Source organism: Mytilus trossulus, chromosome 1 (genome assembly GCF_036588685.1).
Source record: "Mytilus trossulus isolate FHL-02 chromosome 1, PNRI_Mtr1.1.1.hap1, whole genome shotgun sequence".
Classification (NCBI taxonomy): domain Eukaryota; kingdom Metazoa; phylum Mollusca; class Bivalvia; order Mytilida; family Mytilidae; genus Mytilus; species Mytilus trossulus.
Genome location: NC_086373.1, coordinates 63,063,136 through 63,084,581, shown reverse-complemented (window position 1 = coordinate 63,084,581; position 21,446 = coordinate 63,063,136). Strand labels below are relative to the sequence as shown.

The window sequence follows — 21,446 nt, the reverse complement described above, 5'->3', positions numbered from 1 at the left end:
GGTAAGCAGAATCTGCTTAAATAGTGGCATCCATCATGTTGCTCTATCCTGGAGCTTTATCATGATCATTAGAAATAACTTTCTATGAAGTATAGAAAATACTAGCTCTTGAATACCCTATCAATTGGGAGATGTATAGACAATGCATGTATGAGTCAATTTGCATAATTCGTTTCAGTTAGGGTAATAGTCACATTTTCTTTAATGAGACTGTCCATACTATAAACTTTGAAGTGGAGACATTTTCACAGGTGTTTACATTTTCAGGGAACTACAGGAGATTCAATTTGTCTACAATTAAGCAAACCCTGTGTAACATGAACTTGTGAACTTATGATATAATTCTAGCTTCTTTCATTCAGTTCGAGGAAGCTTCAGTATTAAGCAAGCCTAATATGGATAAAGTATTCAAAAGTTTTCATGGGAAACACAGAAACACGACTTCCAAATTGTTAGGAACAGTAGGGTTTGTGTATGGTATGTATGAAACAACATTTCACCATCCGTTCTGTCATTCTGTTAAGTTCTGTGAATCCTTGTTTAATCATTAAGGTCGTGGAAAAGTGCTAGTCAGGCAAGTTTGACATAGTAATATTAAATTACAAAATATCAAAATCAAGTTTGATGCTAAATATATACTATGGATTCATTACCTTTTATGGATTTCTTTGGTAAAGTTAAAATGAATTAAGATATTCAACCAAATTGAGTTTTACTATAGGCCTGTATGGTGACTTTGAAAGATCCACTAAAATACAATATTTCCTCAATCCATGAAAATTGGTATCCACCAAAAATAAATCTATCCACACTCCACATTTCAAAAATTATTTCTCATCTAGTCTGTTAGAAACAAAATAATTGGAATTAGGAAAACTCAAGACCAAATGATCCAAATAGTACTAAAAAGATTATCAAAACAGCTGGACTTTCAGCAGAAATGGATATTGTGTCAAGACAGATATCAACATTTAAGTATATCAAGATGCTATAGAAAATGTTGGTCATTTAATAAGAACTGGTAGTTTTATTTCAATATTGAAGTTCAGTGGTTATTGTTGGTTCATGCCAGTCATATTTGTTTTTCGTAAATTGTTTTGTTGTAAATCAGGCTTTTAGTTTTCATAATGGTATTATTTCATTTTTTCATATCAGGGCCTTTTATTGCTGTATATTAAAGAGTTTTTCACATTTTGAAGGCTGTATGGTTGCCTTTAATTGCTTACATCCACTTCATTTGAACTTTGGTGGACAGTTGTCTCATTGGCAATCATACCACATTTCCTGGCTAATAGGGGCTTTGGTGTCCAAGTGGTCTAAAAAAATGTATTTCTACTACTGTAACCACAAGCCAGTCAACATGTGATGTTTTGAGTCCAAACCCCGCTAGTGCAGATGCAATCTTAGTTAACTAGGATTGCCAGCTTTCCTATCAGAGGTCATGTTTTTTTCTTCGCACTCTGTTTTCATCCACCAATAAAAACTTGCCCCCACAAAATAGCCCAAAAAGGGCACTTAAAAGTGGCGTTAAAAAACCAATAATCTATCAATAATCCTACTTTTATATAAATCATTCTCAGGACATCTCTATTGAGTATTGATAGAAACATCTATCATTTCATGTGTCTAATTAAAAAGAAAACAAGAGAAAAACCAAATCAATTATGTTTTTAATTATTTGATGAATATATAAATTGGTATAAATCTTGATATAACAACTGAAAAATGATCAAATGATATGATATGTTAACAATTCTAAAATCTGGAAAATAAAAATCAACATTTAAACCTATTGATCTGTACAAAAATTTGATTATCAAACTTAAACACAACCTCATGTAAATGAATAATGGTAAAATATAAAATCATATACCATCTAAAGCTTGATATAAAGATTTTACTGACTTTAAAATAGATAAAAATAGTATATATGAACAACCATCAAGTCTGACCTAGTCAGTATGCCTTCTATTAAAATCTCAGAGTACACAAATTATCATTGTACATTCATTATTAAGTAAAAATTGTGATAATTTGCCAATTTGAACATTTTCCATTACAGCCTTTTCATTTTAAGTATGAGATTGATTGCTTTTAAAAATATTGTTTAAACATATAAGTTGAAATTCTGTAAATTCGATACAAGATTTATAGCATCCTAATTTTCCTGTGTATTTTATAGAGTTCAAACCAGATTAAATTATGTCTTGCCCTGAATATTAATACTTGAATATTATTCTAGTTGTAATTTATTTTCCTGCATTATAAAACTCCATTTACATTTACAAAGACCTGTTGCAGCATGATTTAGATAAAATCAAAATGTGTGATAGTACAGATGGACAGATTTGATTTAGAATAATGAGTGGTGTTTCAAAATTAATGGTTTCAATAGGGCTCTTCACGGTTAGTTCGGCCATGTTGGATAATGAGCAGATTTTCATAATGGAGGTACAAATGGTGTGAAAAATACCGGAACACATCATTAAAACAGAGCTATTGCTTGGAAACACACATAGGATTTCCCATACTTTCATACTATTTCTACCTCTTTCTAAAAAAATCTGCCCCTATCCAATATGGCCGAACTAACCGTGAAGAGCCCTATTGTCAATAACAAAAAGCATGGGAGAAAAAGTTCATGCTCAACTTTAAGTGAACCAAAGTGCTATTAAAAGTATTAATGTTACTTTTTTGATAAAGAAAGGACACAAAAAAAATACTGTATTATTATGTTTACATATCTGATAAGATAACACAGAGCATACACATTTTACTTTGTGATTATAATTTGAATACTTAGTCTAATACATTTTAAACAACTTTTTTTCTGACCAACAGCAAAACTTCTTATCAATTAATGTTATGTCTGCTTATAGACTTTGTAGATTTTTCAGTTTATCAGTTTATTACTTTTAAACTTTATAAGTCATAAACTGATAAACTGAAAAATCTCCAAAGTCTACAAGCAGACATAACATTAATTGATAAGAAGTTTTGCTGTTGGTAAGAAAAGAATATTAAGGAAAAACACACACGTCTCATATTGTAAAACATGCAAATTGGACTTACACAATGAAAAGCATGTTTTCTCAAAGAAGGCCATATTTAGTATAACTTTTTAAAAAACTCCAGTAATTTTGGTAAAATTTAAACACTGATCTTTATTTGAGCAATTCTAATTTCTTTGAAAAAAAAAAAAAAAAATCTTCTTCAATATTCACTTAAAAGCATACATGTAAGTGACAAAGCAATGCTGGTCTTTTTATTTCTTTTGTCCAATGAGTAATTTGATGTTATTGCAACCAAATTACACAGACTAATTACCTCCCTTGACTGTACTCCTATATGAGAAGTTTATGTATTATCCCCTTCAACAACAACCAAATATGAACTAAAACACAACCAAACTCTAAACTAAAACCATAAATAAAAAATACAAAATCTCCTAACATTAATTTATGATAGTATGTCAGTTTATGGTATTGAGTGCTTTAACTGACAGACTGAATGAAAATTCTACATTTATCTATAAGCTAGCTTTAAAAAAATATGTGATCAACACTTCATACAAATTGTATAAAAACAAATATTGTGTGAGCTTTAGAAATAAAAAAATCAGTGGTTAGACTGATTATAATGGTAATTACATTGTAACATTATGTAGAGCACCAACTCTGCAAAATTACAACCAAAAACAAGCAAACGTTAACCAATTTTCTTACAAATGTTAATTCTAATTTATTTTTTCCATTTCTATTTAAAAAAGTGCTGTAATTTGCATCATTAAAAGAGATTTCAGGTAAATTTATTATGAAATCACTTGAAGCAAACAGATTTACCTGAGCAATAATGATTACAATACTTTTCTTAAAACAACTGAAGTTGAAGGTCGATATTGATCTCACCAGTTGGAAGAAAATTGGTTAACAAACATTATGTGTAAACTGTAATGTAATTATTGCAAAACATATCCATGAACACATCAGTGTTGGAATAAATGTTCAGATCTTTCTTTTGTTCTAATCTCTTCTATGTATAAATGAAATCTTCTACGTTGCATGATAAAAATTGCTATGAGCTTAAAACCATTAAAGTCACATTTCCCTTTGCATTTTTGAGAATATTAACAGCTTCTTCGTGTGTGCATCCTTCTAAACTTTGTCCATTCACTGACAATATCTGGTCACCACGTTTGAGGTTCCCTTCCACTGATGCAGCACCTTGTGCAAACACACTTTTGACATAGATAGGTAAATCTCCATGTGGACTTCCATGACCTCCTACAATAGAGAACCCTAATCCAGCTGGTCCCCTGTTCAATGTTATAGTCTTGCACTGAGGTGGAGCTCTGTAAACAAAGGATTAAAGCTTTTTAGTAAAGTATTGAAATGTTTAAATATATAAAGACAAACTAAATACTATATTGACAATTTTTTTCTTTTCTCGTCATTTAAACAGTACAGATAGTAGACTTATTTTGAACTGGTTTTTAGAAGACAAGTTTAAGAAAATCAAAATCCTTTCCACTGTACGCTAGGTTTTACAGATACGTATTGACATATATAATGCCTGTCTATGATAAAATGAGAAAAGAGCATGGCGTGAAAGAAATAGTTCTTATTTGTTGTGAATATGAATTTCATAAATTTAACACCCTTAATTGAAATATTGATTGTAATTTTTCAATAACTTAAGCATACTTGTCATTTGATTAGGCCCTTTATAGCTTGTTGTTCGATGTGAGCCAAGGCTCCGTGTTGAAGACCCTACTTTGACCTATAATTGGTTTTCTTTTACAAATTGTGACTTAGATGGAGTGTTGTCTAATTGGCATTCATACCACATCTTCTTGTATTTATAAACCAATGTTGAAAAATAAAGTACTAACCCATCATCATCAAATACAGCATTATCTTGTGGTGTCATATCAGCACTAACTGGCCTGGAAGCTTTTCCACCAGTCACACTCACTCGGGTCTCTTCTCCTGTAATTATAACATGCATATGTTGTAACAAGCTTCAATATTTTCAGCAAGCATGAAAGTTTCATCTTAAAAAACAATATGATTGAAAAACAGATGATGTGTTTGGAATTTGCTTTGCTTAAAAATCCTTCAAACCCTTGCTGATTCTGAACAAAAGAAGTTTGTTTTTATAATTTTCATTGCAACACTTTACAGCGAAAAGAAATATTTTCATCTTATCATATCAATTGACAAATGTATTCATCAAAATTAGTTGAGGTATTTGAGACAGTCATGTCGATGGTCAAGCGGATTATAGTAACAAAATCTCATCATCATAATACCATCTAACTTACCTTGAGTTACCATTAAGGTAACTGTACCACCAGATTTCAGTAACTGCACTGCATCATCATGTGACATTCCATCTGTTTCTCTGTCATTTATCTGGATAATTTTATCTCCAATCTGTAATATACACATTAAGTTTTTAACTTCTTTTTAAAGGTAAAAAGAAATGATACAGTTTTAACTCTCATATGAATACATTGTAACAATCAAACTTTCATGAACAGTATTTTTCTAAAGATATTTCATATATATTACATAAAGTCATATTTACTAGGATGGATAGTTGTCTCATTGGCACTCCTACCACATCTTCTTATTTATATCAATCTAGATGTGAAAAATATTCTTATTGTTTGCTGCAAATAGAAAAATACTGTAGCAAAGTGTCATCACATCTATAATTTCTGATGACTTAAAAACTAATAAATAATAATTCACTTCATACATTTATAACAAGTATGATTTTAATGTTTAAGAATTTTTTAACAACTTAAATCATAAAATGCAACCATGTTTTAATCTGTTTCAATGCCTTGTTTTTATACCATCAGCCATATTAGAACCTTTGCGTAACGATCCCTACTAATAAGGCATACCTTAAGCTTTTGTGATCTGGCAGCAGCTCCCCCTGGTGTTAGGTTAGCAATCAAAACAGCAGTATCCCCTAATGAACTTCCTATACCACCAGCTATACTCAATCCCAGGGAGCCTGATACATCATGGGTAAGTTCTACAATTCTTACATGGTTCAAGTCTTCACTCACAGCTAAAACAAAAAGTATGGCAAGTTTATAATTAAATCAATAATCACCACAAATAATAAACTTTGTCTGGATATAAAAATATAATGACAGTGGCCCTGGATTGGAATTTTCATTTCTATATAATTAAAGAAGACATGTCATCCCCGAAATCAAAAGTGACTCATTGCATGAATTTGCATCAAAACCTACAATTTGGATATGTGAACTTATTACATTTTTTCAAGTATTCAAACAATAAGTTTATAATTCAATAATCTGATGCAATTGTTCACATTATTTAAGGAATGACTGTAAAAAAAATTCTGTCTGTGAAGAAATAACATAAAAAAATTGGTGCACACTGAATAACGCACGTAGCGGGTTATTTAACAGTGTGAACCACATTTTTTATGTTATTTTGAATAGACAAAAAAAATATTACAGTCAATACTTATAATCTAATTCTAAATTCCATTTTAAACCGTAGAAAACCATGAATAAACGTTGATGACGTCATGGTCACATGACTAAATTATGTCTATGGGCTCATAACAAAAAAACGTTAGGCAATCAGAAGACGCTTTACATCCAAAATTAAATTATAAATGTTTAAATTAAAGCAGGATTACATCGAAGTAAGAATAGTCTTCTCCTTTAAAATGTCACAATTTACATACAGTTAAATGGACATTTACATTATGCTTACCATTTTTTTAACTGCCTCAACAAACATCACTGATGATTCCAACATGACATGGAGAGTATTTATCAAAAATAAAAAAAAATCTAAAGGGCTACTGAAAATTGACTTCTAACCCTATTACCCTACTTGCAACATGGAATTTTGTGTCAAAAGACTCAAAACCAAAATATATTCTTATTTTCTAAATCACCATCTTGTATAAGCCTGTATCAGGTTTACTCCTGAAAAACAGTCATACTAAGGCCGTACCGTACAGTGACCTATAGTTGTTAATGTCTGTGTCATTTTGGTCTTTTGTGGATAGTTGTCTCATTGGCAATCATACCACATCTTCTTTTTTATACTAATGTGCAAATTTTGTTTAGTTTGTCTCCTTCCGTAGTACAAGCACATGGCTGCTTATCAGAATAGTCATAAAACAAAAGGATCTTGCCAAAATGCTGCAATCAGCCAAAAAATAACTCATTGTAAGCCTTATTAGGTCAAACCAACCAGAAAAAAAACTAAGCTCTTTTCCACAATATATTTCATTACAGTACAAGACTTTTTGCAATCTATTTTTAAACATTAACTGCCCAACTTTGTTGGCAATCAGTAAAACAAACAATGACAAAATATCTTGTTTTAAATTTATTTTCTGATTTATTCATTTATTAACATTTTCCATAACCCTAAAATATACTTCAAGAAAACCATGAACAGAAACATCTTATTTACAAACATAATAACTAACAACAGTACAAAAATATATAAAAGTAAAAAGCAACCTCATGGAAACTTCTCTGTTTTCATGGCGATAAAACTTCTGTTGTATATAGTAACTTAGCCTTTCCAATGAGAACCCATATTTTTATCCCCAAGGCAATAAAATAAACTCACTAATCAGACAAATAAAATTTACTATTTAAATAATATTCAAAGTGAATGACAAAATGAGTTTAAAATGAACACAATCATTGCTTCAATGAAAAAAAAAGATGCATTTTTTATTCATTTTTAAAGTGTGATATTGAAAATGGAGAAATAGATACATGTACTACCATTGAAATGTAATTTTGTTTTTCCCTGTTTAAAAATCAGCCAAAGTATTGTAAAAACCTCAATGTACATGGAACTGCAAAACTTTTAAATAAAGAGATGTTGGATGTTATTTTTTAAAACTGCCCTGGTGTGAAATAAATTTATGGAAAATTGGCCTTAATTCTTAGAGTTGGTATGATGTCACACATTGTCCAAATATCTAAGCTTTCAATTTGCGTAAGCACTATAAAGCAGCGTTTCTTTTCTTTTTTTTAACACATAAACAAATATTTCACAATTCAAGGTAATGTTAATTTATACATAATAATAGAAAACTTATTGAACCAATAGTTTTTACTTAAAAAATTCAGCATGAAAAGTTGCAGAAACCTTTCATCATTTGTTAATATATCAGACAATTGTTTGGATGAAAATTTTAAATATTCATCTTTGTTTTCAAAATCCAAAATAGAACTTATAAAACTGAAGAACTAAAACCTGCTACAAATGAAAAGTCTATCAAATACTGAACAAAATCTTCTATGATCATTTAAAATGCCATGCTCCACTTCCTGCCAATGATGTTATCTACTCCAATGTAGAAATGTGTTAGACTTTAGTAAAATGGATGAGGTTTGCAAATAAAAATCCACATACCGGTATATTCAAAAACTATACAGGCATGTTTCATAACAAAGATAACTGTTGGACTATCCCTCCAGTTTAGAAAAAGTAAGGGTTTAATAAAAAAAATCTTTAAAATCAATGATGTTAATTTACCCTTACAAGGGAAAAAAAAAAAAAATGATTTGTAGTTGTCATAAGACCAACATCTATCCAACATGGAAACTCTGTTTAGATGGAAATATTTCAATTCTGACAAAATTATTACATTTTCCTTCTTTAACAAAATAAAATATGTGACTAAAACGAAGTTCAAGAGAGGAATTCAGATGGGAGGTTGTGGGCCCCACATTTTTGTAGGAAAATTTGCTTGATTAGTTATGGAATCACTGCAGCATGGCTACAATACTACCCCCCCCCCCCCCCCCCCCCCCCTTTTAGGAAATTTTCAGGATCTTCCACTAGCTGGTATATTTTTGCCATTTTTTCTTGATTATTAAATGAGTATTGCTGAATACTTATTTAAGCAAATGTCTATGTGATCACAAATCTTGTATAGAATTATTTTCACTATACTGATAATACTGCCTTATACATGTGCAATATATATTGATTTCTAGATTACTTATTCCTAGCAGTATATTAAGTCTAATATACCAGACCAAAATGGCTAAACAAGGATGTTAATCCCTCCTCATGTGAATTCTCTTTATTTTTAATCTCTATCATGGAAAAAGACCTAGGTTTACTGGTACCCTTATGTCAAACATTTTTAGAATCTAGGTAACTCAGATTATTCAAATTCTGAATTACATAAAACAATTTAATGCATTGATGAAGCTTCTTTTACAAAAGCTTCTCTGAGTAAAATTACTCTCCCTTAAAAAACTAGAAACAGGAGATACGTGATCATATACACTTTTTGTAAATAGAACAGCAATCATATGAAATTCTTGAAAACCCCAATAAAACTTTTAAAATCTGAAGATCTTTAATTATGAACTGAAGAGCTCATTATCTGTCATGATATAAAAGATCTTGAAACAGAAATGGTAAAAAAAAGTGATTTAAGCTTACTTACTAGCTAGTTCTAACAGTTTTTAATTTTTTTTAGAATATTTTCTACACAACAAACTTCCTTGTTTGATTAAAAGTGTATGATAAAAGTCAAGAACAAAAGTCTCAAAGTTATATGTGACAAAACCTCAAAATGAATAATCATGGTGCAAAATTTGTAAACAGTACAAAACCAAAACAGGAGCACACAGGAAAAAACATAAAACTTTGTTTAATAACATCAAGTCTGATGGCAGGGTCAACAAAAATCAACTGAGACAACATCTTGACGATAAAATACCTGTACAAAAATAAAGGTTAATAAAAACTACACAGCTTTACCATGCTTTGTGAAGAACAATTTACCAATGTGCAACTACTACTTTGAAATTTCAGCTCAACCAATCTTTTTATCTAATTTCTTTTTTACTGTCATATTCATAAGGCGCCATGTCACTATATTAAGTGAACCAATTCAAAAATAGATCATAGATTCAAATTATTGGGTTGCACAATGTGTTTTTGTAAAAGAATGAATAGAATTTCTTTGAGATAATTTATAATGCTATATCAAATATCTGTAATGTGGAATTTTGCTAAACACTTAGGTACTTATAACATGTAAATTTCTAAATTATAGAAGGCCTGTCAAAGTATTCTTTCATCTTTTTTGACAAAAAATTCCATGACTTTTAGAGACAAATTTCAACAATTTGGTATTAACCTTTTCCGCAGTGTTGCCAAACACTTTATTGCCAAATAAGGAAAAACAATTATTCAAATAAATTGTTTGAACATACTTTTGTTTTTCTTTTATAAAGGGTCTAAATAAAAAACGATCATATCTAAATGATTTTTCCCGAATTTAAGGACGTAATTTTAGTATTTTAAAGGTGAACATTTTTTTAGTTTTGTCTGCTTTTGAATTGGTTCAGTTCAGATGTTAGGCCTGCAACATTAATAACATGCATTATACTCCTTCATGCCCTGTTAAAACTTACTCATGTAAGCTAAATACCCTGGTTATAACTGGTCATAAAAAATTTACTGGACAAGGGGAAACAAATCTATTATCAAAATATTGCAAGTTGTGTTTTTCTCCAAATTTAAAAGTATAAATAAAATCTCAATAAATACAAAAATCTTATCACAAAAAAGCAACAGTGCTTAATGCAACCATAAATAAATCTGTTCTCATAACAGTATGTAACATAGTTGTAATTCCTATTTGCAAATCATTTTCTTCAATCATGAGTTATCTTTCTTTTCAGAATTCTCTATCTTTTATCAATAAAGGTGTTTTGAATGGCAAACATAGTTAGTTTTCAGAGAATAACCTTTGTCAAGATATTTACTTCAATATTTTCAACAAAAAGATTGATTTGCAAATAGGGAATACATTTTTCATTACAACAATAAAAATTTATAATTATTAAAAAATTTCACTAAAATTTCACTTAGTAATATTCCTCTTGTCAACCAACTTAAAGAGTATGAAATGTAATGATGCAATGTTTCTTTAAAGAAAATAACAAATATATTCAACATCTGTATAGATGGAATGTTATCAAAATGTTTACAAGGTCAATTTTAGGCAAAGGCCAAAACATTGAAATGTCCTATTAGTTTGCCTAAACCAATGATAACCAGGTTTAATAGCTTTTTGAAGAAGGAAGACCTGTGGAAAAAATCATAAAATAATAGTTAGCACACAACATCATTGAAACAGTAATCTCTGATTTTCAGAATCCAAAATAATCTATGTGTTTTAACTTTATAAAAACTTAAAGACAAAGGCAAAAGTTGATCAGGTAGTTTTTTTTTGTTTTTTTAAGAAAAAAATCAGATTTATATAAAAAAAATATTTCGTTTTATTTTGACATAAATAAATAAAATATTTCATTTGCTTATTGATCTTAGAAAAATTTAATTGTAGAATAAAAAATAGGGGAAATGTTACAGGTATAATTGCCACAAAACAGTTTTCCATTAAATTGTTCATTTATATCCTGACTAAAGTAATAAAATTTATTACTTTTAAAGAGATCGAAAAAATCTAAAATTATAACACAGATATAGTGTACTGATTTTTTTACTTTCTTTAAATAGAAAATCTAGAAAAAAACTATCAAGAGTACTGATTGTTTTATCAAATTCTGAGCGAGGGTAAAATAAATTTTAGAAAAATGGTAAATTCTGAAAATCAAACTCTTAATAAAAGCAGTGATGAATATAAAGCGTTATAGAAAACACTGCAACAACACAAGAAAAATAGTTTTACTAAAGGTTAACTAGCAATCTGGTACAAAATCTAAAAGAAAAGAAAACATTAAAAGCTTTTAATTCTTCGTTGGTGCTTTGTGAAAATTAAACTCAAAGAGAAATGTTGGATTAAGTTTGTAATGAATAATTGAACACTAAAAATAAATATATGGGTGAGGTCAGTGAGTTGGAGGTATGATATTGTATAAGTCAACCTACTCTTAGAATGTCTTCCTCCTTTAGATTTATTGCTAGCAGTAGATTCTGACTTTTTCAGACCACCTGGGTTTGACTGTTTCCGAGATGAGGCACGTGATCCAGCTTTTAATCTTCCAACAGTTAGTGTGACTTTACCTAGTGATGTCTACAAGACAGGAGAAATGTTAGTATCAAAAACTAGTATAAACAAACAGAAACATACTTCTTTCATTTTATATTTGTATCACATTGTTTAAAAGTGCCATTGATACCACAATTCTTTGATAGTTTTTATTCCTATTGTTAAGAAACAAATTTGTTTATATCCTTTTATAGCCAACTAAATGGTATAAGTTTATCTTATTGTTGAAGCCTGTATGGTTGCCTAAAAGATAATTGTATACATCCACTTTATCTTAACTTGGATAGTTAGTTGTCCAATTGGCTATAGTATCTCATCTCCTAATATTATATTGTATTCACAACTAAAATTATTTTTTAAGTATATCTTTCATTAATTATTACAAATTTTAGTCAATTTTCATTGCAGATTTAGCAGTCAAAATAGTTCTTAAATCTAAGAGACAGTTTGAATATCTGCTTGTATCAATACATAGTTATCTACCTTTAAGACAGCAGCTGCATATTCCTGAGTTGCATTTCGCATATCTTCACCGTTGACAGCCAATATCTGATCACCTTGCATCAGTCTACCATCAGATTCTGATACTCCACCTTTCACCTGTAGCAAATCATCAATAGGTCAAATTATGAAGAAGTGAAAACTTATTTCATTCTATTAACATACATACAAAACATTAATTTTCAGTATTTTTTAATTTTTGTTTAACTTGCTTTATGTCAAACATTTTGTTGTTGTATATAGTAAACATAAAGTGTAAAATGTAAGAAGTTTGTGTGAAATTAAAAAGAAAGTACACCATCAGTAGATTTTATTTATGTGTTGAAATCATGTTTACACAACTGAACTCAATTTGTTTCCACAAAAATGTAAAAAAGAAATCAATGGATCAAAAAGAAAATAACATGTGTTTTGATGGTAAAATAAAAGATTAAAGCCTTTAGTAAGTCATATCACTGCATCTGGAAACAGTATGGTAACATCTAGAAGGGATGTTGCTGATTTTGTTTCATAAAGTATTACATGTAGTTCTTTTTTTTTTACTGTACATGTACTATCAATTTTTTACCAATCTAATTTGATGTGGCCTGGGTTCGAACATAATGTTCTGGATTCTGTTTGTCAATTAATTGATAGATTGTTACTCTGTTTTCAGCAAGGTAATTTATCACTTACAATATCAGATATATAAACTCCAACATCATTACGTTTGCCCACAATACTGAGACCTAATCCACGGCCTTGTTTTTTATTGAGGTCTACTGTAAAAATATCATAAATGTCCTCTTCTTTGACTTGATTATCGTCACGGAAGACAAGAATTCCCACGGTAGCAGGAGTCTGACGTAGCACCTGTATTGCATAATCATGTGAAGCTTCTCGTAATTCCTCATTGTTCACCTACAAAACAATATATCAATTAGTATACATGGATATATATGCTATATTATTCATAAAACATAACCACGTTTTTTTCTGTGCATACAACACAAAAGCTAATTTGTTTTCATGGACAACTAATTTTTAATTTAACATTTCATTTGTCATATCTCACTTAAGAAAGCTTCTACTTAATATATTAACATAAAGCACCATTAAATGTTATAAAAGGTGAAATAAACAATGTTATGCTTCCAAAAATTTATATTTTATGTTTGCAACCTTAATTTGTACTTTTGTATGGGTGCCTTAGATATACATTAAATAATGAAACAACAAAATATAAGGTATCAGAGACTTCTTCGTTTATTTCAACATTTTGGAGCCGTGACCAGGAGCATAAACATTCTTCCATCTGCAATAATCTATTTCAACTTTTATTTAATTAGCTATTCATAACTGATAACATGGTTTTGAGCTACATGTTTTTTTTGTAATTGCAATATTTTCAATATTATGGGTATAGATTTTTTCTAAATTGATTGTATGCTTTATCTTACTTCTAACACTTGGTCACCAGCCCATAACCTCCCATCTCTGGAAGCTGCTCCATCTTCATAAACTTCATGTACAATTATAGCACCCTATGAAAAAATAGTTAAAGTTAACAAGTTCATCTTTCAAAATCATTTTAGTTTGAACTATTTCAGAGTGTTATTGTATCCTTAAAAATTGTATACATATATATTTTTTTTTAGACATGTTAACCCAGTCACATGCTGTGTGCTTGTCCCAGAGCTCAAGCGTCTGTTATTCAGAGGATGTTGCTGTTTCATGCAGGTCATATTTTTTTTTAACATTGAATTGTTTTAAATCAGACTGTTCTTTCAAAATTCTCGCTTAAATTGTTTCATATTTTTCATGTCAAGGCCTCTTTTAGCTGACTGTGCAGTATGCAGTATTGGTTTTTGTCATTGTTCAAGGTTGTACATCATTTGAGCTTGGATAGTAATCTAATTAGCAATCATATCACATCTCTATATCTTTTAAAATAGTATTTGATTCAATTTTGATAATTTAACAAAGTGTCGTGAAAAAACATATTGAATGAAAATGAATAGTTTGAAACTATACGACTAAAATGAAGTCATACCAATAATGTATCATTGCCACCAACTATACTCAATCCCAGTCCCGTCCTGCCTTTCTCTATTTCTATATAGGTTTCTCTTCCTGGAATGATGGCGCAGGTTTTAGGATCATTGGTTTCTGGCTGAGGAGTTTTTTCTTCCATTGGATCCGTGGAAGATTCTCCTAAAAAATATTAATAATAAGTATTATTCAATTATACTGTTGATTCATTAATATTGTGGATACCAATTTTCGTGGATAGTGTGGTAACAGAAGATCCACAAATTTAAATGTTCAATGAAATACAAATTTTCTAAAGGAATGTATGCAAACTTTTCCAAAATCACATATTTATATATCCATGAATATGCAATTTTTCCTCAATCAACGAGAATTGGTGCCCACAAAAATAAATGAATCCACAGTCAATGAGAAAACATGATTGAAGTTAGGTTTTGAACTAACGAGTAGTATAAGATGGGTATTTTATATTTTATGTCTTTGCTCTTTTGAAAGTTGGTTTGTGCTTAGTACTTATCTGATGAGTAACTTTGTAAATAAATTTTACAGTTTGTAATTATATTGCGTGCTTTCATCATTGTCCCAGGTAGTGGTGGGTAAAGCACTACCAAACATGTGTTACCATGCCACATTCTTTGTGTGCCCATCCAAAGCCAGTAGCATGTTATCCAGATGTTGTCAGTTGGTATACTATTTTGAGGGGGAATAGGACCTTTATCGGGACTCCAGGATGGGGTGTTTTTAAGCTCGGGATTTTGGGATTTACCCCTTCGGAATCCGGGGAATTCTTTTTTTAAAATTTCGTGATCCAGGATTTAACTGTATTTAAATTCGGGACTTCGGGATTTCATGTTTTTAAGCTCGGGATTTCGGGATCAGGACCCCTCCTAACCCACCTTATTCTGATTAGATTCCTTTTTTCTATTATCCCATTTTAAGGTTACTATACTGATTGAATTTTGTTCATTGTAGAATACTATATGATGACCTGCATTTCTTCACATCCCTGTCCTTTGGTCTTTGGATAGTTATCTCATTTGCAATCATACCACATCTTCATATTTCTATATTTCATTGACTTTGTTCATAACCTACTAAAAATCTAACTTCTTCAACTTGGCTAAAATGCTGATACTCTCAGAAAATTAAAGCGTGTTTGATTGTATATGTACAAAAAGTGTACTTTACCTGTAATACTGTCCAACTGAAAGACTGGAGGTGGCTGTGAACTATTTCCGCTGTAATTTATTGTGTCTACTCCACATTTTCTAACTTTTAATTTCACTTTTCCTTGACTATTTCTTAAAATTTCTATTGCCTAAAAATTATGAAAACAATATAAATTTTCTACAAAATATCCCTGTCAAAAACAAACAGGGCATGCATACCATTGTCTAAAGCATTCCTAATTACACTTTTAAAATAAACAATGCATTCTTTAATATTCAAAATTTTGTTTACATTTTAATGATGTTTGCCAGCTTCTACATAAACTACTATTGTCATGTTGATTATCAACTTTGAACTTTACCAATGTCATTTTCAAACATATGACATATATATATACTGTGTTAACATATATGACCCTGTAATTTTTTTAAAATGAAATCCTATCAAGACTGCAGTCTAAAGCCATCGTTAGGCATTTTTTAAATTAGCAATTGAAAATCTTATGATATTTCTATTGTGGGCTAAAATCATACAAAAAGTTCTAAAACCAGGGCAATTAAAAATCTTTCAAACATTGTAGGCACTTGTCCATGATTGAAACTGTACAGGTTTGATGAAGATGTTTTCTTTGAATAAATTGTGTAGTAGGAGTTGTCTCTTACATTTATATTAGTTCACATCTGCTAATATTGTTAACCCCACACCTACTTTTGTTCAGACAAAACTGTGACAGATAAGATAACATTGTCCTCACTACACTAATTCAACTGACTTCTAAGAAAATCACAAGATTCAAAACATATGCCAATCCTTAAAAGTTGCTAAGATGGTTATGTTTGTTATTGGTATTTCACTTCAAACATAACAACACCAAGTTAGGAGATTTAATTTCTCTAATTTTCATGCTATTTTCACATTTCCTGACCGGTGTGAGAAAAATATTTCTAATCTCTAGTGTAAAAATTGTTATCAGCAAATGATTGGTCAAAATTTTATTGTAATGTTAAATTTTCTTGTTTTTTTCTGATTTTTCCTATTGTGACGCCATGAAAAAAGGCGACCATGCCTCATGACGTCACATAAAAAGTACATAACTTTCTTCAAATCTTTGAAAAAGAATGATAAAAATCATTTGAGAAACAGATTCCACCACTATAACTCGGCAAAGCCTCAAGATTTAAATATTAAAATTTAACTGTCTCGAGTGGATAAATATCATAACACACTTGTTGCAGTTGTGGAATCTATATATATTAAATTGCTAATTTGTATAACTTTTAAATTGTACTTTGTTTTTTTACATTTTTTTCCTTCGGACCTTGATGAAATTAAAACTTTTTTTATAATTTTCCTCAGGACTGCATTCTTATGTTGCCAGGAAATAAGGAACAAAAGGACTGGTGATAAGTATAGACAGACCTTTCTGTTCCTAAAGCTTATGGTATATTAACATATACATACCTTGTCATAATGCACTTCATAGAGCTCCTTGTCACCAACTTCTAATATCTGATCACCTACACTTAACTGGGCATCCTGCAATGGATTAAAACAGTCTCTCAATTCACCATTTAAGATTCAAATGCATTATGGGTAATATAGCACAAAAACTTACCAGAAACATGCATAATATAATCTGAACTTTTGGTACATTTAAGAGATGAAAAGTGAATCTACTTAAACATATTGGTGTAAAAGTGAATTCAATAAAGTAAATTTTGTTTTCATTTATCTCTCTAATTAAAACATGTTTTGGGGTCTTAGTGAATTCAATGTTTTTTTCAGTAAATTCTTTTTACTAAAACTTTTAAAGGGGGTCTCATTGGGGGGTTCCGATCCCTGATCCCACTTACTGTTTTGACAGATTCCCGTATCCCACTTACACTATGTACGTAAGCAATTCTATTTTTTTTGTCATTTCCTGGGTCCCGCAAGACCTCATTTCCCATTTTACACAATAACCTGATTTTCCCGTGTCACGCTTACAAAAAATAGGCAATCCCGCGTCACGCTTAGACCCCAATGAGACCCACTTTAAAGTTATTTTTAGTAAGCTCTTTAATCAAAAGTTTTTTCATTTTCTAAAACACAACTCTTTCAAAACTTGTACAAATTAATGTTGATGAAATTATGGCCCCAGAGGATGTGACATTTCCATGGACAAAGTTGTGTGGGTGATATATTAATTTAATATGGATAAAATCATAAATACAAAAGCATGTTCGGTTTTATTCTCTCAAACATAGCATTGTTTTGATATGAGTATATTTTTAATGATATTTGTATTAACTATATTGCTGTCAATATTGTCGTTTTTCATTAGGAATGCTTTACTCAAATTCAACAAATCGTTAAAATAAAATTCAATCTTTAACTCCCTTACTAGAACTGGTACATCCCATTGTCTCTATACTATTTTACTTTGGTTTATGAGAATGTAGATATAAGATTTTTTCATTTTACTTTCATGATTAGCCTAAAACAAAATGTTTTTCTTAAAAGAATAAAATTTCCATTTACCTGAGAGTTTTATAGCCATTTAGAAAGATTTAAATGGACCCCCCATTTCAGGTCTTTATTCAGCTAAGTAATGATAACAATTTACCATATGTGACCAAAATAATTAATTGGCATTTAAATACCAGAGTCATTATGATAAGAGACAAGTTTTATCTATAAATGGAAAGTGTTATTTTAAACAGTTATTAAATGTTTTAAATATCATATCAACTTATTAGAGGGATTTCAGATAACAAGAGGAAACCAATTTGGGACAACTAAAATTAACAGAGAAGGGTTATGTAACATACAATAATTATACAATTAAGAAGTTTGCCTACATCAATACACACAGTCAGTAACCACTCACTTAGTGATGCCCAATTTGGATATAATTGTTGTTTCCTGTAAGCTAGGTGATTATATATGAAATTATAGCCAAGTTTGTAGTAATTCGTAATGGATAACTGATTTAGAAGAGGTAGCAATCAATTGTACCTATTCCTTCTCCATTAAAACCTCCTTATCCTTTAAGTAGCACATTTCTATTTATTAATTTAAATGACTGAAACATTTCAATGATGAATGAAATCGGTCCATCCTTTATGTGTATACCAGTAATCAAGGTGAAAAAAGCTAAAGTACATTTTATTTTATTTTCTATTTTCTGGGTACAACGGTTACTACAATTTATTTTCAAGTTCTATTAATGACATACTATCATTTGGATATGCTAATTCAATTGATGTTAACAATGATATATGTATAAAGAAATTGCAGAATTGAATTTAACATTATTACTTAATAAGAAATAACAAAAACAATTTGAATATTCTAACATTTAAGAATTAAAATCTAACAAGATGAAGTTAAAAGACACAAATAATTCAAAAATCAAATGACAGAATTTCCCGAAATTGTTTTACCTAACTGACACAAGTTATTGTCAAAAGTGTTTTCTTGAAATATCATGAACTATATTTGATCACTTCAGATTACTTTAAGAGACTTGATTCTTTACTAGAGATTCAGGATTATGACAAGTGAAACTGTGAGCTACTACTCACTGATGATACCCCCGCCGCAAGTGGATAATATTAATAGTGTAAAAATATGCAAGCGTTGGGTAAACAGGAAGTTGTCAAGTGATGAATCTGAAAACGCATCACATGGTGTAGCTGACTTATATAAATCCTGAAACCAAATTTCAAAAATCCTTGTATTGTAGTTCCTGAGAAAAATGTGACGAAAATTTTCAACTTGGCTATCATGTGTAAAATCATACAAGTGTTTGGTAAACAGGAAGTTGTCAAGTGATCAATCTGAAAACACATCACACCATATAGCTGACTTAGATAAACCCTGAAACCAAATTTCAGAAATCATTGTATTGTAGTTCCTGAGAAAAATGCGACGAAAAATATTCATGGGACGGACGGACTGACTGACGGAAGGGCAGACAGAGGTAAAACAGTATACCCCCCTTTTTTAAATCGGGGGTATAATAAACTTTGGATTCATTTATTTTCCTGAGTACCAATTTTCGTGGATTAAGCAAAATTTACATGTTGGTGAATCTTTGATTTCATGGTTTTTAACTTTTGTTAAAGTCTACATACAAGTCTATAGAAAACCTGTCATTTGTTTCGTGGTTCACTTTTACCCACAAAACCAACGAATAATTATGAATCCACAGTATCTACAAATAGCATACCTTAGCTGCGACACCACCTTGTGTTATACTGCGAATATAAATGCCTTGACGATTATCCCTCATATCTTCTACTATTGCAAAACCTAATCCAGACACTCCCTACATTAAAACATATACAATTCTATGAGCCTGGCATTAATATAAATCATCAACTGTTTTCACTTCAAAGCTGAATTATTTTCACATATATCTGTGTTTTCTCCAGATCTTTTTTCACATTTAAAAATTGCAATATGATGGAACATGATTTTTATACATGTATTCTATTATTTCAGCTCATTCAATCACTCACTATTCTTTTAATCAAACTCACTGAATAACTCACTTTATTTTGGTACATTGTATTGCCAAACTAGTACCCAATTCAAAATATAAATCTTGAGTAAGAAAAATTTACAATCTGGAGAAAAGACAGATGATTAATTGAATGCTGTATAGCTATAATATTAAAAAAACAAGTGATTTACAAACAAATTCATGATAAATGAATGAATAATAGCAAAGAGATATTCTGAATGACCTAAAAATATTTTGAAATTACTAAGCTAGCAAATAAAGTAAACAAAAACAAACCAGCTTTAAACTTAAAAAATTCTATTATTGTGAAACAATTGAAATTTTTCTACAGTTTATTTTTTTTTCAATTATGCAATAGTAATTCAATTTACCATCTTGAACGAGTTTTTAAAAAACAATATATTTATATTATCAACGAACTTTTTTCCTGAGATCATCAATATTACAGAATCTGGCATAATACAATCACCGCAAACACTTTCTTGTACTTAGTAACTAGCCATACACTTATACATACCTTTATAAGGGAGACTACTTGGACAACATCAAGTGAAGAAGGAATGTTTTCAGGGGAGGTAACTGGCTTCTTAGGAGGTGAAGGGGACGTGGATATATCCTGCAATTACAATAAGATATTGATAGATTATCGTTGATTATCTCAACGAGATTGATTTTCTCGCTAGAGTTGGGACAGCGAAAGTGAGAAAAGCAATCGAGTTGAGATGATCAATGATAAGCTGTTTATCACTATTTTACCTATGACAACGTTGTCAATTTCAATGTCAATTTCGTTAGCAACTCCACGTGACCTCCTTAGTTTCTAGCGATAATTTTTCCATCTCAAGCGAGAAGCATGATATGAAAATGATCACAAAAAAAGATCAAAGGAAAAATGCACAATATAGCGATAAATATATATACATGTATAAAATGAGCTGCGACTGATAGAAATTGTCCTTATGCAAAAAATATCAAAACATCTGTTTACCTATTTTGGGTTGAAAAAAAACCTACATGCAAAGTCTATGACTGCTTGAAGATTGAGCTGATATAAGATCCCCACAAAACAGACCAACATTCATCTATTATTTCATTTTTGAATGTTCCAAACTCAAGTTTTGAATGTTCCAAACTCAAGCAAAGTATTACTACCTGCATAAGGTTGATT

General features: G+C 30.1%; 1 protein-coding gene across 7 annotated transcripts in view; it reads right to left on the bottom strand.

The window, feature by feature from the left end:
- Positions 1-1,653: 1,653 nt before the first annotated feature.
- LOC134681379 (multiple PDZ domain protein-like) overlaps positions 1,654-21,446 on the bottom strand; it is a 158,504-nt gene continuing 138,711 nt past the window's right edge. For all 7 annotated transcript variants that reach the window (XM_063540991.1, XM_063540984.1, XM_063541005.1 and 4 more), the window contains 13 exons: positions 20,796-20,894; positions 19,982-20,080; positions 17,230-17,304; positions 15,787-15,916; positions 14,600-14,760; positions 14,007-14,090; positions 13,243-13,467; positions 12,550-12,666; positions 11,946-12,090; positions 5,915-6,084; positions 5,324-5,435; positions 4,892-4,988; positions 1,654-4,351 (listed from right to left, as the gene is read on the bottom strand). In XM_063540991.1, the coding sequence (XP_063397061.1) occupies positions 4,075-4,351; positions 4,892-4,988; positions 5,324-5,435; positions 5,915-6,084; positions 11,946-12,090; positions 12,550-12,666; positions 13,243-13,467; positions 14,007-14,090; positions 14,600-14,760; positions 15,787-15,916; positions 17,230-17,304; positions 19,982-20,080; positions 20,796-20,894 (1,791 nt within the window). In that variant the 3' untranslated portion in view covers positions 1,654-4,074. The remainder of the gene's footprint in view (positions 4,352-4,891; positions 4,989-5,323; positions 5,436-5,914; positions 6,085-11,945; positions 12,091-12,549; positions 12,667-13,242; positions 13,468-14,006; positions 14,091-14,599; positions 14,761-15,786; positions 15,917-17,229; positions 17,305-19,981; positions 20,081-20,795; positions 20,895-21,446) is intronic.